The 19,237-nt window shown below is 35.7% G+C and overlaps 1 protein-coding gene across 2 annotated transcripts; it reads right to left on the bottom strand.

Moving 5' to 3' along the window:
- Nucleotides 1-1,333: 1,333 nt before the first annotated feature.
- Nucleotides 1,334-17,887, bottom strand: LOC131163346 (phosphatidylglycerophosphate phosphatase PTPMT2-like). Of its 2 annotated transcripts, none has more exons than XM_058119943.1 (7): nucleotides 17,603-17,887; nucleotides 17,078-17,525; nucleotides 14,560-14,682; nucleotides 12,532-12,625; nucleotides 2,815-2,897; nucleotides 2,646-2,735; nucleotides 1,334-1,978 (listed from the first exon to the last, which is right to left on the bottom strand). In XM_058119943.1, the coding sequence occupies exons 2-7, from the start codon at nucleotides 17,291-17,293 to the stop codon at nucleotides 1,589-1,591; spliced, it is 996 nt and encodes a 331-aa protein (XP_057975926.1). In that variant the 5' UTR covers nucleotides 17,294-17,525; nucleotides 17,603-17,887; the 3' UTR covers nucleotides 1,334-1,588. The 2 variants fall into 2 exon arrangements, with proteins under 2 accessions (XP_057975926.1, XP_057975925.1); XM_058119942.1 differs by having other exon boundaries at nucleotides 17,606-17,853.
- Nucleotides 17,888-19,237: the final 1,350 nt, after the last annotated feature.

Here is a 19,237-nt window from a genome sequence, read left to right as displayed (position 1 = left end):
AAATTCCTCCATGACCATTAGAAAATGACCTGTTTAAATGGAGAAGTGTTTGTAGCATTTGCAGCAGTTTTCAAGCAAACGATAGAAATCTTTCCCAAGAAAAAGGTTTGACAGAAAATTCTAGCATTAAACCTTACTGCCTATAGGGTTGGCCAGGTTCCAAAAAATTCTAATCCAAGAATTATGTGAGAGGGTGTGTTCAATTGATTCACCATATTCTAGACATTAGTGGGCACTTGTTATCACTAGCTAGTTTAACAAGTGAAACTAGCTATAAAGAAAATCATTGCTAGTTTCTGTAGGAAAAGTGAGATGTATTTATAGAAGGACCTAACCATAACGTTTCTATTTTTGTTTCAGGATCATTGGTAGTGTTATAACACTAGCTACTGTATTCCTCCGCCATAAGTGAGGGGTTTTCTAATAAAATTAGAAGGTGCCGTCCTCTTCTACCCAAAAAAAAAAAAAAAAACACTAGCTACTGTAAAATCCTGAAAGATCGATACTTTCCCAATCAAAGAAATTCCTAATTGGGGGAATGTTGCAAGAAGTCCATGGTCTGTGAGCTCAATGTACTTGCCAGCAAGGACTTCTTTGCCACAGGTCAGCCCGAAGATGGGAGGATAAATCTCCTATCATCTACCAAATTATATTTCAAAGAACAATTTCCTCCTTGACTTCTAGAAAAAGGTGGCCTTAGAAAGGGAAAGAGGTTTTGGATCATAGAAGCACCCAACCAACCACCTACAAAGAATGGTTTTGGAAGTATTTAAATAAGCAAGTCCAACGAGTGGGTTGGATCGATGATGGGCAAATTCTCCTTTCCAATATAATGATGAAAATTAAAAGAAACAACAAAAATAAAGAGGTCAAGAGCTGCATATGGCCATATTGGTTGAGGCCAGACTCTGCAATATACATGCCAATTTTCCTACAGTACTTTTTAGTACTTCTTCATGTTATTTGCTTCTTTTAAAACAAAAACTAAACAGCCCAACTCACTAGAGTATTAAATAAAGCAACCAATGTAAACCATTTCTACTATGATTCAACATAAGTTTGAGCAAACGTAGTCCGTCACCTGCAAACAGGCCAGTTCTAAACATTCATAGAGATTTCCCAAAAACAAGATGGTCCCCATGAACTAACAAACTAACAAAGCTTCACCATGTGGTTATAGCATTCCTTTGTTACTGTTTTTAACGCTGTGGGATGCTAACCCTCAACTAAACCAAAAAAGAGAGGAATAAAGCGTTCTATTTGCTTGAGCCTCCTTTCTTGGAACACATGGGCGGACCTCAGGGGAAATTGTTAGATACACATGAGCCAAATAAAAAACATTCTCGTGAGAAAGCAAAAATATTTGCTTGCCTCAGATTGGTCGTTCATCTTTATCCATTTCAATTCAAGACAAAGAACATCTCAATTTACAGGGAAAACAGAAACTGACACAAAAGAAAACAGTAAAAAGACCCAATGTTTTTGGTCCAATACCACTTTTTAAGTTTATTTACCAATTTATACACCAGAAAGGAAATAAAAATATAAGAGTTGACCAACATTATATGTGCAAATTCAGCAGCATTTCTCAGTAGACGTGTATGTCTACGCTAAGGCTGCCTAGCTGATCGGCCCTGATGGAGCAGCTGCTCCCGCTGCTCAAACTTTTTCTTGAAATCTTATGCTCTTGTGCACGGCAACGAAGCCACAAGCATGATATTCTTGCGAGAGCAGCTTCACCAGCAACCCGAACCCTGTAAACCACACTCAAATCCGCCCATATCTCTCTCCCAACACCACCTGATTCATGAGTTTGCTCGTACCCATCAAGATCTGATTCTGTTACCACCACAACTGAGCCATCATCAAATGCTACAAGCTCTTGTGCAACTGCAGGCATCGGTGTCTTCATAATTACACTGGTCATGTGGTCAAACACTCCAGCCTTCGCTGTAAGATGGTAGAATTCCTGGACAGCCTGCAATCATGGTCATCAAAGCCTTAGGGCAAAAGATTCAAGCCAAATACGAACAGGGAAAAAAGAACAAGCGCTATTGATTAGAGTGGATGCCGCTAATGGTAAACTCCATCAAAATAATCAAAGTTTTGGGACAGATGAGAACAGAAAAAAAAAATGTCACTGATTGAAATGGCAAAGCCCATAAAAAAATAATTGAAAGCAACGCTATTATTTGGTCTAACCAACCAATTTAACTAATTTTTTTAAGATGATGTCAGTTCAGTGTCATGAAAGTACTCAAACCCCATTTTTTGGAGTTCAGAATTTGGAACTTGAATTATGAATTTGTTTGTATTTAGACAAAATGCAATACAAAATTGTATGGAATTACATTCAAATCGACACAAATCCAAATCCGAAGCCCAAATCCCATGCTCCTAAACACAACCAAAGATTCCTATTTATGTTAAACTAAGAAGGACCCAAGCAGGGTTGGGATGCATGCCATACAGGTTCACAAGTCCAACTAAGAAAGACCCATCCAGGGTCCAATGCATGCCATACAGGCTAGCCAATCTACTGAGCACCACTATAAACAGCAAAATTTTTTGCATTCCTTGCACTATGTTGCAAATAATATGTACATCAGTGCAGGAATGCAAAAGCCCTATAAGTTCAGACAAACCTGCCACTGAGAGGAGGCTAGAAGCACCCTTGGACGGATTGACCTCACATAATCAAAAGCAGCCTGAGGTGCCATCTGCTTGTATTTTACCTGTGAAACAAAAACCCTTAGACAAGGGAAAAAATCCTTTTATGTATTACCTTAATGCCTTTCTGGATGTATGACTAACCAGGTAACATATAACAATGGTTGTGCTGCGCCCCCGACCAGCTTTACAGTGAACATACGTAGTTCGCCCACATAATGAGTTTTCTTTAAACAAGACAAAGTGGAGATCATATCAGTTCACAACATTTAAAACAATAGATTACAGATTAAGGTTAAAAATACAAAAAGCTTGCTCCCGCATCCCTGAAAGAAAAAGTAGCTAATATCATATTTCATTACTTGTAAAATCCTAATTCAATAAAAATGGAATATGTAATGGGGAAAAAAAGGAATTTTCATTTGCACCACAAGATTAGTTATATGGGGCCTGTATCATTTATAAAAATTGTTTTACATCTGTAAACAGAAAATGCAATATACATTCACAGGAACTGTCTTTAATAAATTTATTGGAACAAACTGTTTTTGGAAAACAATAAAATATAGTTTTCTGCATATTTAAATAATTCACAGGCAATTGAAAGCAACACAAAAGCAGAGTAAAGTTTTTTACATATCCAATGTTTTCATTTTCAAAAATGAAAATGATTTCCAAAAACCAATTCTGAAAATGACTTGCAGGACCTTAATAATTTGCAAGTTAGCAATCTAACAATTCATGACTGGATTTCCTCCCAAATGAAGATGGTGAGATATTATTTTAACAAGCTATTTAATAACAACCAAGTAGAAGGCTTAAACTTAAATTGACAAATAAGAAAAAAATAAAAAAATTGAGATTTATCAGAAAAATAAGAGTCAAGAAGTTTTATGTCCACATTAAAGAAGATCAAAAAATGGTAAAGCTATAGGACCAAATCAGCTTGGAATTCTCTAGGGGATAACAGAATTATATGGTTAAGCCAGATGAAATATAAATAGAGGAAAAACACTTCAATACCAACATACAAAATAAAGAAGATCATGGTTTTAAATAGTGGTCACGACTGTAACAGTTTTTTGGTATCACAATACCATTACACATTGCTAAATCAGTGGGAACAAAATTCATAGCCAAAACGGCCATTATCAACCAGTACCATTTTGTAATGGCCGTCATAATTGCTACTGTACTGTTACAGCAAAAAATATATATTTTTTACTGATTATTTTTTTCTTCTCATTTTTTCCCCTCTTCATAAGTCATTCTTTATAAGCAATGTGAAGAGAAGGCGAAGAAGATTATAATGAGGATGATAATGAAACAAAAATTATTTATTTTTATTAATACTCATAGAGATGCATTAATAAACAAATCTCTACGAACTATTTTGTTAAAACAAATATTTATCTTGATAATGTTATTAATTTGATATTTATTTTCAATATTTTTTTCCTTCAAACTTCTTTTTTCTAGTTTTCTTGTGTGCAAGTTGTTAGTTCTTTATTTATCTAATGATAATTTTTTATCATATACTATTTATAGCATGGGTTATAGTTATACAATATAACTTGCTAGTTTGAGACTTTAAATTTATTAGATTTTAATTCCTTAAACAAATAAAATAATAAAACTTTTAAATTTACTGTATTTTTGTATGTCTTATGTGGCAGATTAACAAAGTGCACAACATATTCTATTTTCCACTGACAATGAATGCCCACAGCAAAATGGATATCATCTCCAGCATTATATTGGAGAGTGCACCCTAAAAGAAGCCGAGGAAATCAAAAAGAGCATTTGCGAGTTCTATAAAATCCTCCACTCAATCTGAAGAATGTAGACCTGTGGTAGATGGTATCAACTTCAAAACTCTCAGCTCTTCCACTGCAGAGTGGCTAGAGACCCTTAGAAGAAGATATCCTCCAAGTCATTAGAGATTGCAAATTTGCAATGAGGATAATGTGCCAGGCCTGGATGGTTTCTCTTTAGTGTTCTCTCAGTTTGGTGGGAAACATTTATAAGATCCTTGCTGAAGTTTTTGCTACAAAGATCAAAACAGCCATTCCAGAAGTCATTAGGCACTTCTAGCATGCCTTCTTGACTGGGAGACAGACCATGGATGCTGCTGTTATTGCTAATGAAGTTCTGGATTCTTGTTAGAAGGTAGGAAAAAGTTGTGTCTTGTGCAAACTCGACATGGGCAAAGACTTTGACCACATCAAATGGAATTTTCTCCTTCACCTGCAAAGGAAAATGTGCTTTGGGGAGTGTTGGTGCAACTGGATCACTCAATGCATCAACACTCCAACCTTCTCAATGCTCATAAATGGATGTCCTTCCGACTTTGCTGCTCACGAGGTTTGAGATAGGGGGATCCTTGTCTCCCTTCTTGTTCATTGTGTTGATGGAGATGTTGAGCCTCATGCTAAAGAAGCTACCAAAGGAGGACTCATTAATGGTCTCAAAGTGAGCAAAAATGGAAGACCCACGGAAGTATGTCATCTTTCGTTCTCAGATGACCATTACTTTTTTTATGTGATGGTGACCCCTCCATATTCTCAATGTACAATGCATTTTGGCAGGTTCAAGGCCGTCTCAGGCTTAAAAATTAATCTTCAAAAAAGCAAATTCATTCCGATTGGAGACAATATAAGAGGCCTTTCCTTGCTGGCCTTACGGGCATAGTAGTTAAAAGCGCAAGGCGCAGTGAGGCGATGAGTTCGCCGCCTCATATCAGGTGAGGCGAGGCGACCTGCAAGAGGCGAGACGAGGCGCAGTGAAGCGCGAGGCGCAGTGAGGCGCGCCTTGTGTATTTTTAAGCCATTTAAAGGAGACAAACGAACAGAGCCCTAGCCCCTTTCGACCCTTCGAAGCCCTTCGTGAGTTCGTTTGTGAGCCTTTGAACCAGCCGGAAGCCTTCGCGACTTCGTCTTCGAGCTTCGACCAGGATCGTGAGTTCATCTTCGACATTTTGAAGAAGCACGACCTGCGCAACTTCGTTTCGAACCAGCCGGAGCCCTCGCGAGTTCGTCTGCCTGCCTTCGAAGCAGTCGTGAGTTCGTCTGACTGCCTTCAAGCACGACGTGAGTTCGTCACGTCGCCTTCAACACTTCGAACCTTTGTAAGTCTTCTTCTTCTTCTTCTTCTTCTTCTTCTTCTGCTGCTGCTGCTGTTGCTTGCGTCCCGCTGCCTGCTGCTTCTCTTCTCTTCTTCTTCTTCTTCTTCTTCTTCTGTTGCTGCTTCTCTTCTTCTTCTTCTTCTTCTTCTTCTTCTTCTTCCTGCTGCATGCTTGCTGCGTGCTGCTGACGGCTGCCTGCTTTTTTTCTTCTTCTTCTTCTTTATATGTAAGCTTACTGTTTTTTAATTTATAATATTTAGTTTAATTAATGTAAGCTTATAAATTATAACTAATAACATAATATTTATTTTTTTCACAGAAATTTAGCTACTGTTTTTTAATTTATAATATTAACTTCAATTAATGTAAGCTTACAATTTATAACTAATACATAATATGTATATTTTTTACAGAAATTTAGCTACTGTTTTTTAATTTATAATATTAAATTTAATTAATGTAAGCTTACAAATTATAACTAATACATAATATTTATTTTTTTTACAGAAATTTAGCTACTGTTTTTTTAATTTATAATATTTAGTTTAATTAATGTAAGTTTATAAATTATAACTAATACATAATATTTATTCTTTTTATTGAAATTTAGGTACTGTTTTTTAATTTATTTGGAAATGCATTATGTAAGTCTTAAATTATAAATATATGATGCATTGTTTTTTCAGTTAGGATACGGGATACCAAGTCTAAAATCTTAAATGGATTCTAGTTCTGGATGTGAGGCCTCGTCAAAGAAAGATCCCGCATGGAAGTATGCACATTTGGAGGATCAAAAAAATAGAAATAATTTGACTTGCAATTTTTGTACTAAAGTCACAAGGGGAGGAATATTTCGAGCAAAACAACACATTGTCGGAGGATTTCGAAATGTGAAAGAATGCTCTAAGTGCCCTACTCATGTACGTGAGGAGATTAAAAAGTATATGTTGAAGAAAGATATGGAAAAGGAGGAAAATGAGTTATTGCCCGACTTTGATGATATAGATCATTACGGTGAAGATGAAGAAAATGAAGTTCAAGAAATTGACATTCGTGGCAAGAGAGTGTTTACTAGTGATGGAAGTAAAAGATCATACCAATCCAACTTGAAGAAACCAAAACAGAAGGGGCCTATAGACTTGTTTTTTACTCCCGATCCAAAGAAAGCGATTCAAGCTAGGAAAGAAGGGAAGATGAAGCAAACATCAATAAATGAAGCGTGCAAAAAAGAACTTAGAAAAAAGGCAATGGGAGATTTTGCTAGGTGGATGTATGATGCTGGGATACCATTTAATGCTGTACGTTTGAGCAGCTTTGCAGTGGCACTTGAATCGATTGGACAATATGGTCCTGGAATAAAGCCACTTAGCTATCATGAAGTGAGAGTTCCTTACCTAAAGGAGGAAGTCAGTCGAATGAAAGAGTTGTTGAAGGTCCATAAGGAGGAATAGACAAAATATGGCTGCTCAATTATGTCTGATGGTTGGAGAGATTCAGTTGCTAATAAAGACATAATCAACTTTTTAGTGAACTCTCCAAGGGGATCAGTATTCATCAAGTCTATTGATGCTTCTAATATTGTCAAGAATGCAGATAGAATGTATAGATTACTTGATGAGATGGTCGAAGAAATTGGAGAATCAAATGTGATTCAAGTGGTAACTGACAATGCGTCAAACTATGTTGCAGCAGGTAAGAACTTATTTTTAGAACTACTTTCTATAGTGTATATATTGTTTATTTTAATATTTTAATGGCTTCATTCCTTGATTTTTCAACAGGGAGATTGTTGGAAGCAAAGAGGCCACATTTATATTGGACACCGTGTGCTGCTCATTGCATTGATTTAATTTTGGAGGATATTGGGAAGATGCCTTCAATTCATGCAACTTTGAAAAGGGCAATTTTTTTGAATGGCTATATCTATAATCGTGTTGGCGTTGTCAACTTGATGAGACAATTCACTGGAGGAAAGGAGTTGCTAAGACCTGCAGTTACAAGATTTGCAACTGCCTTCATCACTCTTCGTTCAATCCATCTTCAAAAGAATAACTTGAGGAAGATGTTTACTTCTGAAGATTGGAATACTACTAAATGGGCAAAGGAGGCGGCTGGCAAAAGAGCAGCTACTATTGTTTTGATGCCTACTTTTTGGAGTACCATCGTTTATGCTCTTAAGTTAACAGGTCCACTTGTTCGTGTACTCCGTTTGGTTGATGGGGAAAAGAAGCCTGCAATGGGATATATTTATGAAGCAATGCATAGGGCTAAGGAAGCCATAGCTAAGGCTTTTGGTGAGAGAGAGGATAAATTCAAGGAGGCATTTGAAATTATTGATACGAGGTGGGGATGCCAACTCCATCAACCGTTGCATGCAGCTGCACACTACTTGAATCCAGAATTTTTTTATTCAAACCCCAACATTTTGCAAGATGAAGAAATTATGTCGGGTTTGTACAAATGTGTTGGAAGGTTACTGCCAACTATTGAAATGCAAGATAAAGTTTCAAATGAGTTGGAAAAATACAATGCCGCTAGTGGCGTCTTTGGAATTAGTTTGGCAGTGAGACAAAGGAAGACAAAAGCACCAGGTAAAGTGGCATTTGTACTACCTCTTCATTTTTGAAAATTATTTTTGCTATTTACCTAGTAGGTATTCATTTAAAATTTATTTTATAACAGCGCAATGGTGGATGGCATATGGATCAACAACTCCAAACTTGCAAAAGTTTGCTGTGAAAATTCTTAGCCTCACGTGTAGTGCTACTGGCTGCGAAAGAAATTGGAGCATATTCCAACATGTAAGTCATTAGTATATCATGGATTAATTATTAAAGAACAAGAACTACCAATCTACTGCTTTTTAGAATCATTATTAACCATATTACTGTAAACTTTTTGCAGCTTCATAGCAAAAGGAGAAATAGGCTATCCCAGCAACGCTTGAATGATTTGGTATTTGTGAAATATAATCGAACTCTGAGGCGTCAATACGACAAACATGACACCATTGATCCCATCCTCCTGAAGGACATTGATGATAGTAATGAGTGGTTGATTGGTAGGATGGATGGTGATTCTGATGAGGATGATGAACTTGTGTTTGAAGATGATAATTTGACTTGGGATTCTGTTGCTAGAGCCGCTGGACTAAATAACCCCCCCGCATCACACTAGATCAAGAATAAGTACAAATATGCCATCATCGTCTAAAGGAAGAGGAAGAGCTTCATCTAGTAGTGCAACCACTGCTAGGGGTCGGACCACAATGTTGGAACTTGTAGATGAGGATGAAATCCAAGTGGATAATGCAGAGGAGACGAAAGAGGAAAAAGATGTTGGAGAAAACAGTTCTAATGATGAAGAGGAAGATGATGATATCTTCACCGACCTAGTTGATGATGAGTGATGAGTGATGATTGAGGAGGATTTTTAGATTTTATATTTTGAAATCTTTTATTGTACTCTTTTCTTTTGATGTTGAACTATGTTGAATTGTTGAGGCTTTTGGGCTTTGTCTTGGCAATTTTATTAAATTTCCAATTTTTTTATTGAATGTTTTGACATTTTAAATTCTAATATGACTAGATATTCATATGTTCATATATAAATTACCCCAAATAGATATTTTACACCATTTTAATAATTGTGCGCCTCACCTTCGTGAGGCGCGCGCCTTCGCCTCGCGCCTCGGCTTCAAAGACCCTTTGCGCCTCGGCTCGCCTCGCGCCTCTGACTACTATGCTTACGGGATGTAAGATGGGATCTTTCCCCATCAATTATCTTGGGCTTCCTCTCGAAGCCAAATTCAAAGATTGAGCATTGGACCCCAATATTGAGAAGTGGCAGGATGGAAAAGGAATTTCCTATATAAACGTGGCAGACTCCCACTGTTTAGAAGTACCTTAACAAATCTCCTCACTTTTCTCATGTCTCTCTTCCCTCTTCCGGTTTCAGTTGCCAGGAGGCTTGAAGAAATTCAAAGGAGGTTCCTTTAGGAGGGGTGTGGGAACGGGGATCAGATTTCACCTTGTTAAATGGGGCATGATCAAACAACCCATTTGCTCAAGAGGGGCTTGGCGCTAAAGTCCCTTCTCATTTTCAACAAAGCTCTTCTTGGGAAAATAGTTGCGGAGATTTATGAAAGAGAGAGACCATCCTTGGCAGGGTATTATTGCTGCCAAACACGGGTTAGAGCATAATGAATGGATTACTGTCAAAGGTCCAAATGGTGTTGGGATGTGGAAATTTATTAGGAAAGGCTGGGAGGACTTCCCTTTTATCAGATTTCAAGCGTGGAATGGGAACAACATTTACTTCTAGCATGATGTGTGGCATGACCGGGAGGCCCTAAGTGCTTTATTTCCTGCTATCTACAACTTGGTCCATGATGAGGAAGCTCTAATCAGCCATCAACTTCAAACATTCCCTTTTCTAGAAATGTGGAAGATTGGGAACTCCATCTCATTAACTTTTATAGCCACCTCTACACCTTTCAACATCAAAACATGCCCAATCAACCAAAGTGGACCCTAGACAAAAAACAGGGTCTTTGCAGACAGATCCTTCTATAGGAAGCTCTCACCAATGGAAATGAAACACAACAATCTCCCTTGGACTAACATTAGGAAAACGGCTGCCCCTACAAATGTAGCATTCCTTGCTTGGGAGGCAACACATGGAAATATCTTAACCTTGGACAATTTGCAGAAAAGGGGGCAGACTGTCGTCAATTGGTGCTCCCTTTGCATAGCTGATGCAGAATCAGTTGAACATATCCTCCTTCATTGCCCTTGGCCAAGGAACCTTTGGAATATGGCTTCAACCATGATCAGACGAAGGTGGGTTTCTACCAGATTAGTGGCAGGGGGGCTCTGGGCATGGAAAGGGATTCGATCAAGGAGAAGAGAAAGGCTTCATCCCTCATCCCTTTTGTTATTTTCTGTGTGCTTGGAAAGAAAGAAATAGGAGTGTGTTCAAAACTATCTCACACCGCTTCAGACTAGTAAAGAGCAGTGGATTACTGCAGTTTCCAGCTGGCATAGTAGGATTGCAGTGAATGACCATAATGTAATTTCAGATTTTTGTGACATCCTACAAGAGAACTGACTCTCTGTATACCAGGTCAGCCCTTGATGCCCTTTTAACAAAGTCATTTTAATGATAAAAAAAGCATATTCTATTTTATTAATTTATCACACATGATTAATGAAAAAGTGAAAATTATATATATATATATATATATATATATATTCCTGTCAAAAGCAGTTTAAAACAAATGTAAAATTATTGTCATTGCTAAACAGTGTTTGTAAGTTGGACTTAAGGTCCCAAAATACACTCTCTCTTTTCAAGAAGGGTTAAGAGCTTAAAACATAGAGAATCATAGATAAACCAATATACATAAGATTGTGTGAGCTTGAAAAAAGTTCATGGTAGCTACATCCTCTCCCAATTATGTGACAATGGCTACTCCAGCTTCCCACTGCTACCACTATTTAAAATCATGAAGGAGATACTCAAAATTGTAATAACTATTGTGGAATCAAACTTTTGAGTCCTACAATTAAATTTTATAAAAAGATTAAGGAACAAAAGTAAGGCTAAAAACATGGGTTTCAAAAAACCAGTTTCATTATGCCTAGGAGAATCATCTATAAAAGCTATAAATCCAGTAAGCAGATTAATGGACAAGTTTAGGTAAAAGAAGGGCCTGAACAACGTTTTTATTGACCTAGAGAAAACCTATGATAAGGTACCCAAAGATGTTCTAAGATCGGCTCAGGGGGAAAAAAAGAATAAAAGGAAACATGCAGGTGCAGTGGGTATATATAGATGTAATTAAGGACATGTATTATGTACGATAAGGCAATGACCACTCGTTAGACTAGAGGTGGAGAAAGTATGGAATTTCCATTGCAATAGGTGTACATCAAGGTTCTTTTTGAGCCCTTATCCTTTTGCAGTAGCAATGGGATGAAGTTGCCAAAATGAGAATGCTAAGGTTGAGGAGCAGTATAACTATAAAGGATAACTTACAGAATGAACACAATCATGGTAAGATAGGTGTAGCACCTGTAAAAGATAAGGGAAGGGAGATTAAGGTGGCCTGGGCACTGGCAACATAGGCTAAATAACACAAGTGGGAAAGAGCAAGTTAATGTTAGTGGCAAAGTAAGGAGAGTAGACCTAGAATAACTTGGCCTCTGATAGTAACGGTCTGACAACCCTCCATTTGTCAGAGGATATAGCACTAGATTATGTGGAATGGAGAAAGAAGATTTATGTAGCCAACTATGTAGCCAACCCCAACCACTGGGGCTTAATGGTTGGCGTTAGTGGAGGTGGTTGTGTTCAGCCAAAATATTATTAATGATCCAAATTTTAGATGGTACAGATAATCTACCTACTAAATTTCTCAAAATGTTCTTCACTTATTATTGGATATTTCAATGTCCAGCTAAATATATCCTGCTTGATTATTTCACATATTCAAACTCTGCACAACTACTATATTCACAATTTACAGGCAATAAAAAATTTAAGCAGCATATTAGTTTATTACTATTACTAAATTCCCAATTTATGACTTTAAAAAAAAAATCGCGCTTTTCCTCCTACAAAACATCAAGGCTGGTTTCTTAAAAAAAAAGATATTATTTCATCAGTATAACAAAAATGCCCAACAAAAAATCAAATAGTTTACAGTAGACAAGTAAACTGTTTCTAAAACTTACTGTAAATGAAGTCCACAGCTTGGTATATATCACCCATTGATGGTGCAAAGAGGTAATCTCTTGTTGGGATCACCAAATGATCAATTCCATAGGTCTTCCAAAATCATATGAATAACCAAAAATAAGTACAATAAGAAATAAAAATAAAATAAAAAACTTGTCCATGAAAAAACTTCAAACTAAAGAAAATAAAAACAAAAATGATAACAAATTGTGCCTAAATACTGTACATTTGTAGAACAATCATTTCAGAACATATTTCATCACCCAATCTGAAGGCCTTGAACATCAACATTTATCTCCCAAATTTAACCCATAATGCAAGGATTAATTTAACAAATCTAGCATCAAACAAAATCTGAAGCGAAAATTCAATTGAGTCCAGACATGAGTATAAACACACGAACTCGAACCAGGGGGGGGGGGGGAAACAACAACAAAAACACAAAAACAAAATAAAACTTTAAAAATTGAAAATTGGAACTGATTATGCATGTACATTTTTGTGCATTGAACTACTAAATATCCCATCATATAAGCAACATAGATTGCCTCTGGAAAGGCTAGAGGCATATATGAAGTACTGCATCACACATTCATACGTAAAAACAAAGCTTCTACACTAGTAAAACAAGTCACAACAGATCAGTATATGCATGCATGTATAACAAACAGGAAACAACAAACTGAAGCTGGGTTCAACAGAAAATATGTATCCACATTTCGATGGTAAAAAAAAAGGAAAATAAAAATCTATCCACATTTATCATCTGATGATGCATTCATCTATCTGGAACAACGTTGCTGAGAACTAAAAACATTTTCTAATTTGTGAAGCTCAGGAATAGCAACACTCAATGGCACACATGCTCGAAAATGTGACATGTTAGAGGTACACTTACATAGATATGTTTTATTAACGTCCCAAAAAGTAGTACATTTTCATTCCTGAATGCCAAATCTAGTGCTCTGAAGTTTCATTTCAATATTTTCCACACAACAAATTTCCCCTAAGTGGAGAATTATCAGATTGTAATTCTATTTGCAATCATTATCAGTCTATTTTACAGAAACGAGATCTCTTGTAGATTTAGAGACGCCTCAACATCCTTTCCAAAATATACAGGGCCTGACACACCTTTTTCACCAATACATTGTTAGAAGTACACCCTGGTGTGCCACAATCTAGAGCATGTGCTGTACTGCAATCCTGTGCCCATTCCATGAACGAGCATGTTCCACATTTCACATAATATTTTCGCCTGTGTAATGGCAGTAAGAGATGACGTTGACTATTTCTAAATCAGTTTATGGTCTTATTATATCAATTATATGGCCCAATAAAATCAGCTACAAAAGCTTATGTATTGTTTGCGGCTTAATTGGGATATTTAATGTGTGCTATGCAACTCTAATGAGTAGTGACTAAATGAAACAGGATAAGACCTCATAATTCATAATATTAGTGACAACTAATAGATTTCATGCAAAAGGGGTATACCTCTCGGTTAGCTGTTGAAACCGGAAAAAAAAAATGATTTTTGGGCTCTTGGGCTTGAAAGATGCACAACGACCAAAAGATTTGTCTGATTTTTCGTTCGTAGAAAGTAATTTTTCTTGTATTTTTAGCTCAATCTTTTGTTTTTGTTTTTTGTGCATGTTTTTTTTTCCTCCCGGCGGGGGGGGAGGGGGAGGTGTTAAGGCTGTCTAATCTTCAAAGGGATTGGAAGGCAGCATTATTGTAATTATTTGATTATGCGGAGGATACCTTATCCACCATCTCTTGTACTTTTTAAGTCTTTAATGGAATTTTTTCCTATCTACAAATGAACATCACAAATTTGATACTTTCTGTGAATAATTTCTTAAGCACTATTGATCCATTACTTTCTTCCAAAAGAATGTAAGCTTAGAAATAAGAAGCAAGCATCAGGGAAAGCCAACGAATCAATAAATGTATAGAATGCATGCCCATGAAAGAAGAAAGTAAGTGAAGCTGCAAACAAACCAAACCAAAGACAAACTTACATAATATAAGGATGTTGGTACCAAGGTCTCATATGGCTCATTCAGTGTGATTACTCCACGAACACCAAGATCTTTCAGGCGTGAAACATCAGCAGGAAATGGAACAGCACCTAGCAATAAATACTGGACATAGACATATTAGGAATAAAAGCAAAAATAATTAAAAATTGGATAAAAAAGCCAACATATCATGAATAATTTCACACGGAGAACAAAAATAGTATAAACACACAGGATATTAAAACTTTTAATAAGATCCAAAAGTTGGAACTCAAGAGTACACAATTCATTAATGAATTGCTGATGTTCTTAACTCTGTGCATGATGTATGCGTACGTGGTGCAAAGAGGAATATTCCCAACAACAGGCACACATTCGCAGCTTATGTAAAGAAATTCAAAAAAGAATTTTGCTCACTGATAAAACCAGTTCAAATAAATTACAAATTAGATACTACAGAGATTCTTGGCCTTGCAAATAAAAAGAAAAAAATGCAAACAACAGTAACAAGATACCTAACATTAAAAATGTAAAATGAAAACAACATTACTGTTAAGAAATTCAGTGAAGAATAAAAATATATATATAATATATCAAGACCATATTGGAAAATGACAATGAAAATTGAAAGAACTCTACCACAACAACCATTATGGAACTTCATAACACAACAACAAAGCAGAAGCTACCCAAGATATCCAGTAACACAACTCAGAGTCCAATTTTAACTGAAAAAAGAACATTGTAAACATTAGCTGAGTTTAAATTTCATTCTAATTTGAGAAATGACCACAAACCAATATAATAAGCTTCTGAAAATTTTTCCCACCCTTCTCAATTCTTTCCCTCTGCTAAATACAAACTTATCTGCTAGATATTTAAGCAAGGGGGTGAATTTTTCGCCCACGACCATGTAAATTGGGAAAAGGATTCATGTAACCAAACCCATCCAATGGAACTTGAGGTTTGGTTTATTTGTTGTTGTTGGTCTGATTTTATATGAATCTTGATTTCTTCACTTGGAAATCATTCAAAACATCTGTTCAAATTTTGAACTCCATTTTCCCACATCTCACTCCAAGTGAACTCCTCAAGGACTTCAAAACACAAATAATCTAGGTGGAATGTCGACAAAAAACCTTCAAAATCAGAATTTTTTTTCATTTTTTTATTTCTTTATGCTGCTAGTTCTTTATATAAAATTTCCTTCTGCCCCTCATTTTTCTTACAATCACAACCCCTATACTAGGACATCATCATCCTCAACTTCTTGTGACTCAAGCTTCTTAAAATAACAGTAACTTTCTAAGGCCACAACGCATCTTGGGAATTAAGAGAGCTGCATCTAGGAATAACACTCACACTTAAAATTCCCAATGTCAAAAAGTATATTCTTATTCTTCTTCTAGTTATTTGGTTATTCGACGAATCCTTCGCCACAATTTAATTAGAAATTGCATAAGAGTGTAACCATTTAAAGTGCTTCAACTTCTTCCTGCTTAATTTAAAACCAGTATCCCCTTATTTTCCTGTTAGAGGTTGTGCTCCATTCACCTAAATAATCTTTGCAGATGTCAATAAGTGCAAGAAACATCAATGGCATAAAACACAACACTGGCTCCTAACTTAAAATTCATTTGTTTAAAACTTTTGCCTGTGTCTCCCATGCCAGTACGCCGTACGGTTCTTTTTTTTTTTTTCCCTGGGCACATGCACCCAAAGGCCTTCTTGCAAAATGGTTGGGTTCACTATTCAAGAAAAATAAATTAGTTGCAATTTTTTATACATTTGGTTTGACTCATTCATCTAACTTTTTTTATTTAAATTTGGTTTAATTTATATATCTCAAATATTTATGCATTAAATCCATTTGATGCCTCCTGGTTCACACAAGATACAAAGCACATGAATTTGGGAAGATAAAATGGCAAACAACTTCAAATTATTTAGAAAGCATGGATTGGCCATTTAAATATTTAGAGCTGCTTTTTCACATTACATTTCCTCTCTTTCTAAAAGGAAATTCATAACTGTTTTAATTTCACTATTTTTATTCCTTCAGCAATCCAACAACTTCACTCTTGTATTTTTCCTTAAAGTAACTGATCAATAACATAAATTAGAGCATTGCACACGCACAATCGTTCATAACTCATTAAAAATACTCTCACTTGAATGTTACTCATACTAAACAAATCAGAGACTAGCCTACTATCATTTAAGCAATGGCATATTTTGATTTCGCAAACTTCGGTTTCCCAAATTGACACAATTATTTTCCTAGCGCACTATTGTAAATTTTAAATTAATGGTAAAGCAGTATTTCAACATAAAAATACCCAACTACCATCACTTGTATCCCCACAAGTATGCAGAAGCACAACCTCAATTACAAAACACAAACCATTCCTAAGAAGAAAAACACCTCCCTACAAATATATATATTCATGCACAGGGGCCCAAAAGCACTTCAAATAAGACATTTCATAAACCAAGCAACAAGCACATAAAATCTTACCTCATCAACCCTATCCCACCACCGGAATTCTGCCTGAATCTTATTTCTCAAAACATTGTAAAGCAAAGTTGGGTAAAAAAGCACACGTGCCCCCGCCCCAATCAAGGCTCTTTTTGCGTCGGACACAACAATGCCTCTCCCAAATAGATCATCAGCAGATGAATTTTCTTCTTCCCCACACCCCACCTCCCCACCCTTCAATTCCTCAATATGCATAGCCTTAATTCAAACACTAAAAATCATAAACAGTCCGATCCTCCTACAAAACCCTAGCCGCACCTCAACTCAATACATACCACAATCACTCATATACACTCAACACACCAACACACACTACAACAATCTTTACATCCCTTAAATTTCCCCAGAACTTAAATCGATAAACTTCAAATTTTCCCTAATTCACAGTATACCCCTCCGAAACTCTACAGACGTCGGCAGAGAAAACCTGAAACTTTTACAAGAAATCAAACTGTGAGAGATCGGACAAGGGCTTGATCGAGAAATGTTGAAGTCGTAAATTACCACCATAATTCGCCCCAAATGTATGGATCAGACAGGGACGACGGCGCGAAGACGGCGAATAGGAGCCGCCGACGGCGAGAAATCGGTTATCAAGCGATTTGGACAAGATCAAAAAGAAGATTTTGAGCCCGAGATTTCGTGCAACGTAGGAACCCTAGGTTCTACTCCACCACTACCTTCTGCTCACCAAACTCTGAAACGGAGAGAGAGAGAGAGAGAGAGAGAGAGAGAGAGTAGAGGTATTTCAACGGAGGGGAGGGTATGCGGAGAGTTTTGGGGTTTGGTGAGAGAGGGATTGGGGAACGGGTGGGTGAGGTGAGGAGTGTGAAAGGGGTTCAACTGGGCGACACGTGTGGTCCTATATGTGAGCGAAACATTGTCAACTAGAAATATCAAGAATTGTTAGTGGTATCAATAAATAAATAATACAAATAACTTAATGTCAATATCTATTTACAACATACACTAAAGTTGAGTTTTATTATGTTCACACTTGCAAGAGCAACACACTTACTAGTTTTATTTTATCTTCATCCAATGAATAAAATTGATTTGAGTGGAACTCATTTTTTATGAACAAAAATATATTAAATTTTTTAAAACTTTGATAAAAGTTTAATTTTTTTAAGATTTAAAAAATCTTTTGTACTCTTCCTAATTATTTTTTTAGACATTCAAGCTCTCAAAAGATTTGTCTCTCTACAAAATATAAGAAGAAGCTGTGTTATTTCAGTTAACTTCAAGAAATGGTTTGTAAAAATTTTGAAATTTTAGATATTATATCTTTTTAGCTAACTTTGAGAAAGAATATGTAAAAAATTTAAAATTTTAAGGGATACCCTTAAATTTTTGTATCTTAAGGAAGGCCAATCAGTGTGTTTTTACTAAATTTCATAAAAGGTTAGTGTTTTTTATCCTTTTATTATTCAATCGAATTATATGTCTCTTTTAACTAGTTATGTGAAGAGGTTTGTTTGGGAAAGCATATTTGAACAAGAGGGTTTTTTTTTATTCCTTATTTTAGCAAATTGTATTGATTTTTACTTTAAATTAATCTTGCATGAAAAGTATGTAATTTTCTAGTTAATTAATAATAATTTATATTTTTTTTAAAAAAAATAACTCTAATAAAAGCTCACTCTTTTATGTATGTAGTCACGTTTTTTTTATCGCCACCTTTTTTTAGAGGACTTGTATAGTTTTAAAAATGTTTCAAAAAGCTTCAATTTGAAAAATATATATATTTTAATAAAATTGAAAAATTAAATCAAAAGTAATTGTGAAGTCAAGAATTATCTTTAAATTTAAAAAATAAAATAAAAATAATCATGAAATGAGGAGTTTCTTTTATAAGAGTAGAGAATAATCCTATTTTTTTATTTTTACCATTATATATTTGTTGATTTTTTTTATCAATAACCAAAATAATGTGGGGGAAGTGGGTACTTGTCTCAAATTGAAATTTGAGAAATCATCAAATAAAATATCTACACTGCGTTTAGGAGTACGGATTTTAAACTTTTAATTTGAATTTGGATAGATTTAAATAAAATTTGATATAATTTTCGTATTATATCTTATCCAAATCCACTACAAATCCAAATAAGACTTCTCTAAATAGAGGATTACAGTTAA

Source organism: Malania oleifera, chromosome 9 (genome assembly GCF_029873635.1).
Source record: "Malania oleifera isolate guangnan ecotype guangnan chromosome 9, ASM2987363v1, whole genome shotgun sequence".
In the NCBI taxonomy this organism is placed as follows: domain Eukaryota; kingdom Viridiplantae; phylum Streptophyta; class Magnoliopsida; order Santalales; family Ximeniaceae; genus Malania; species Malania oleifera.
Note: the sequence above shows the minus strand (reverse complement) of the source record. Positions and strands in the feature narration are given on the sequence as shown.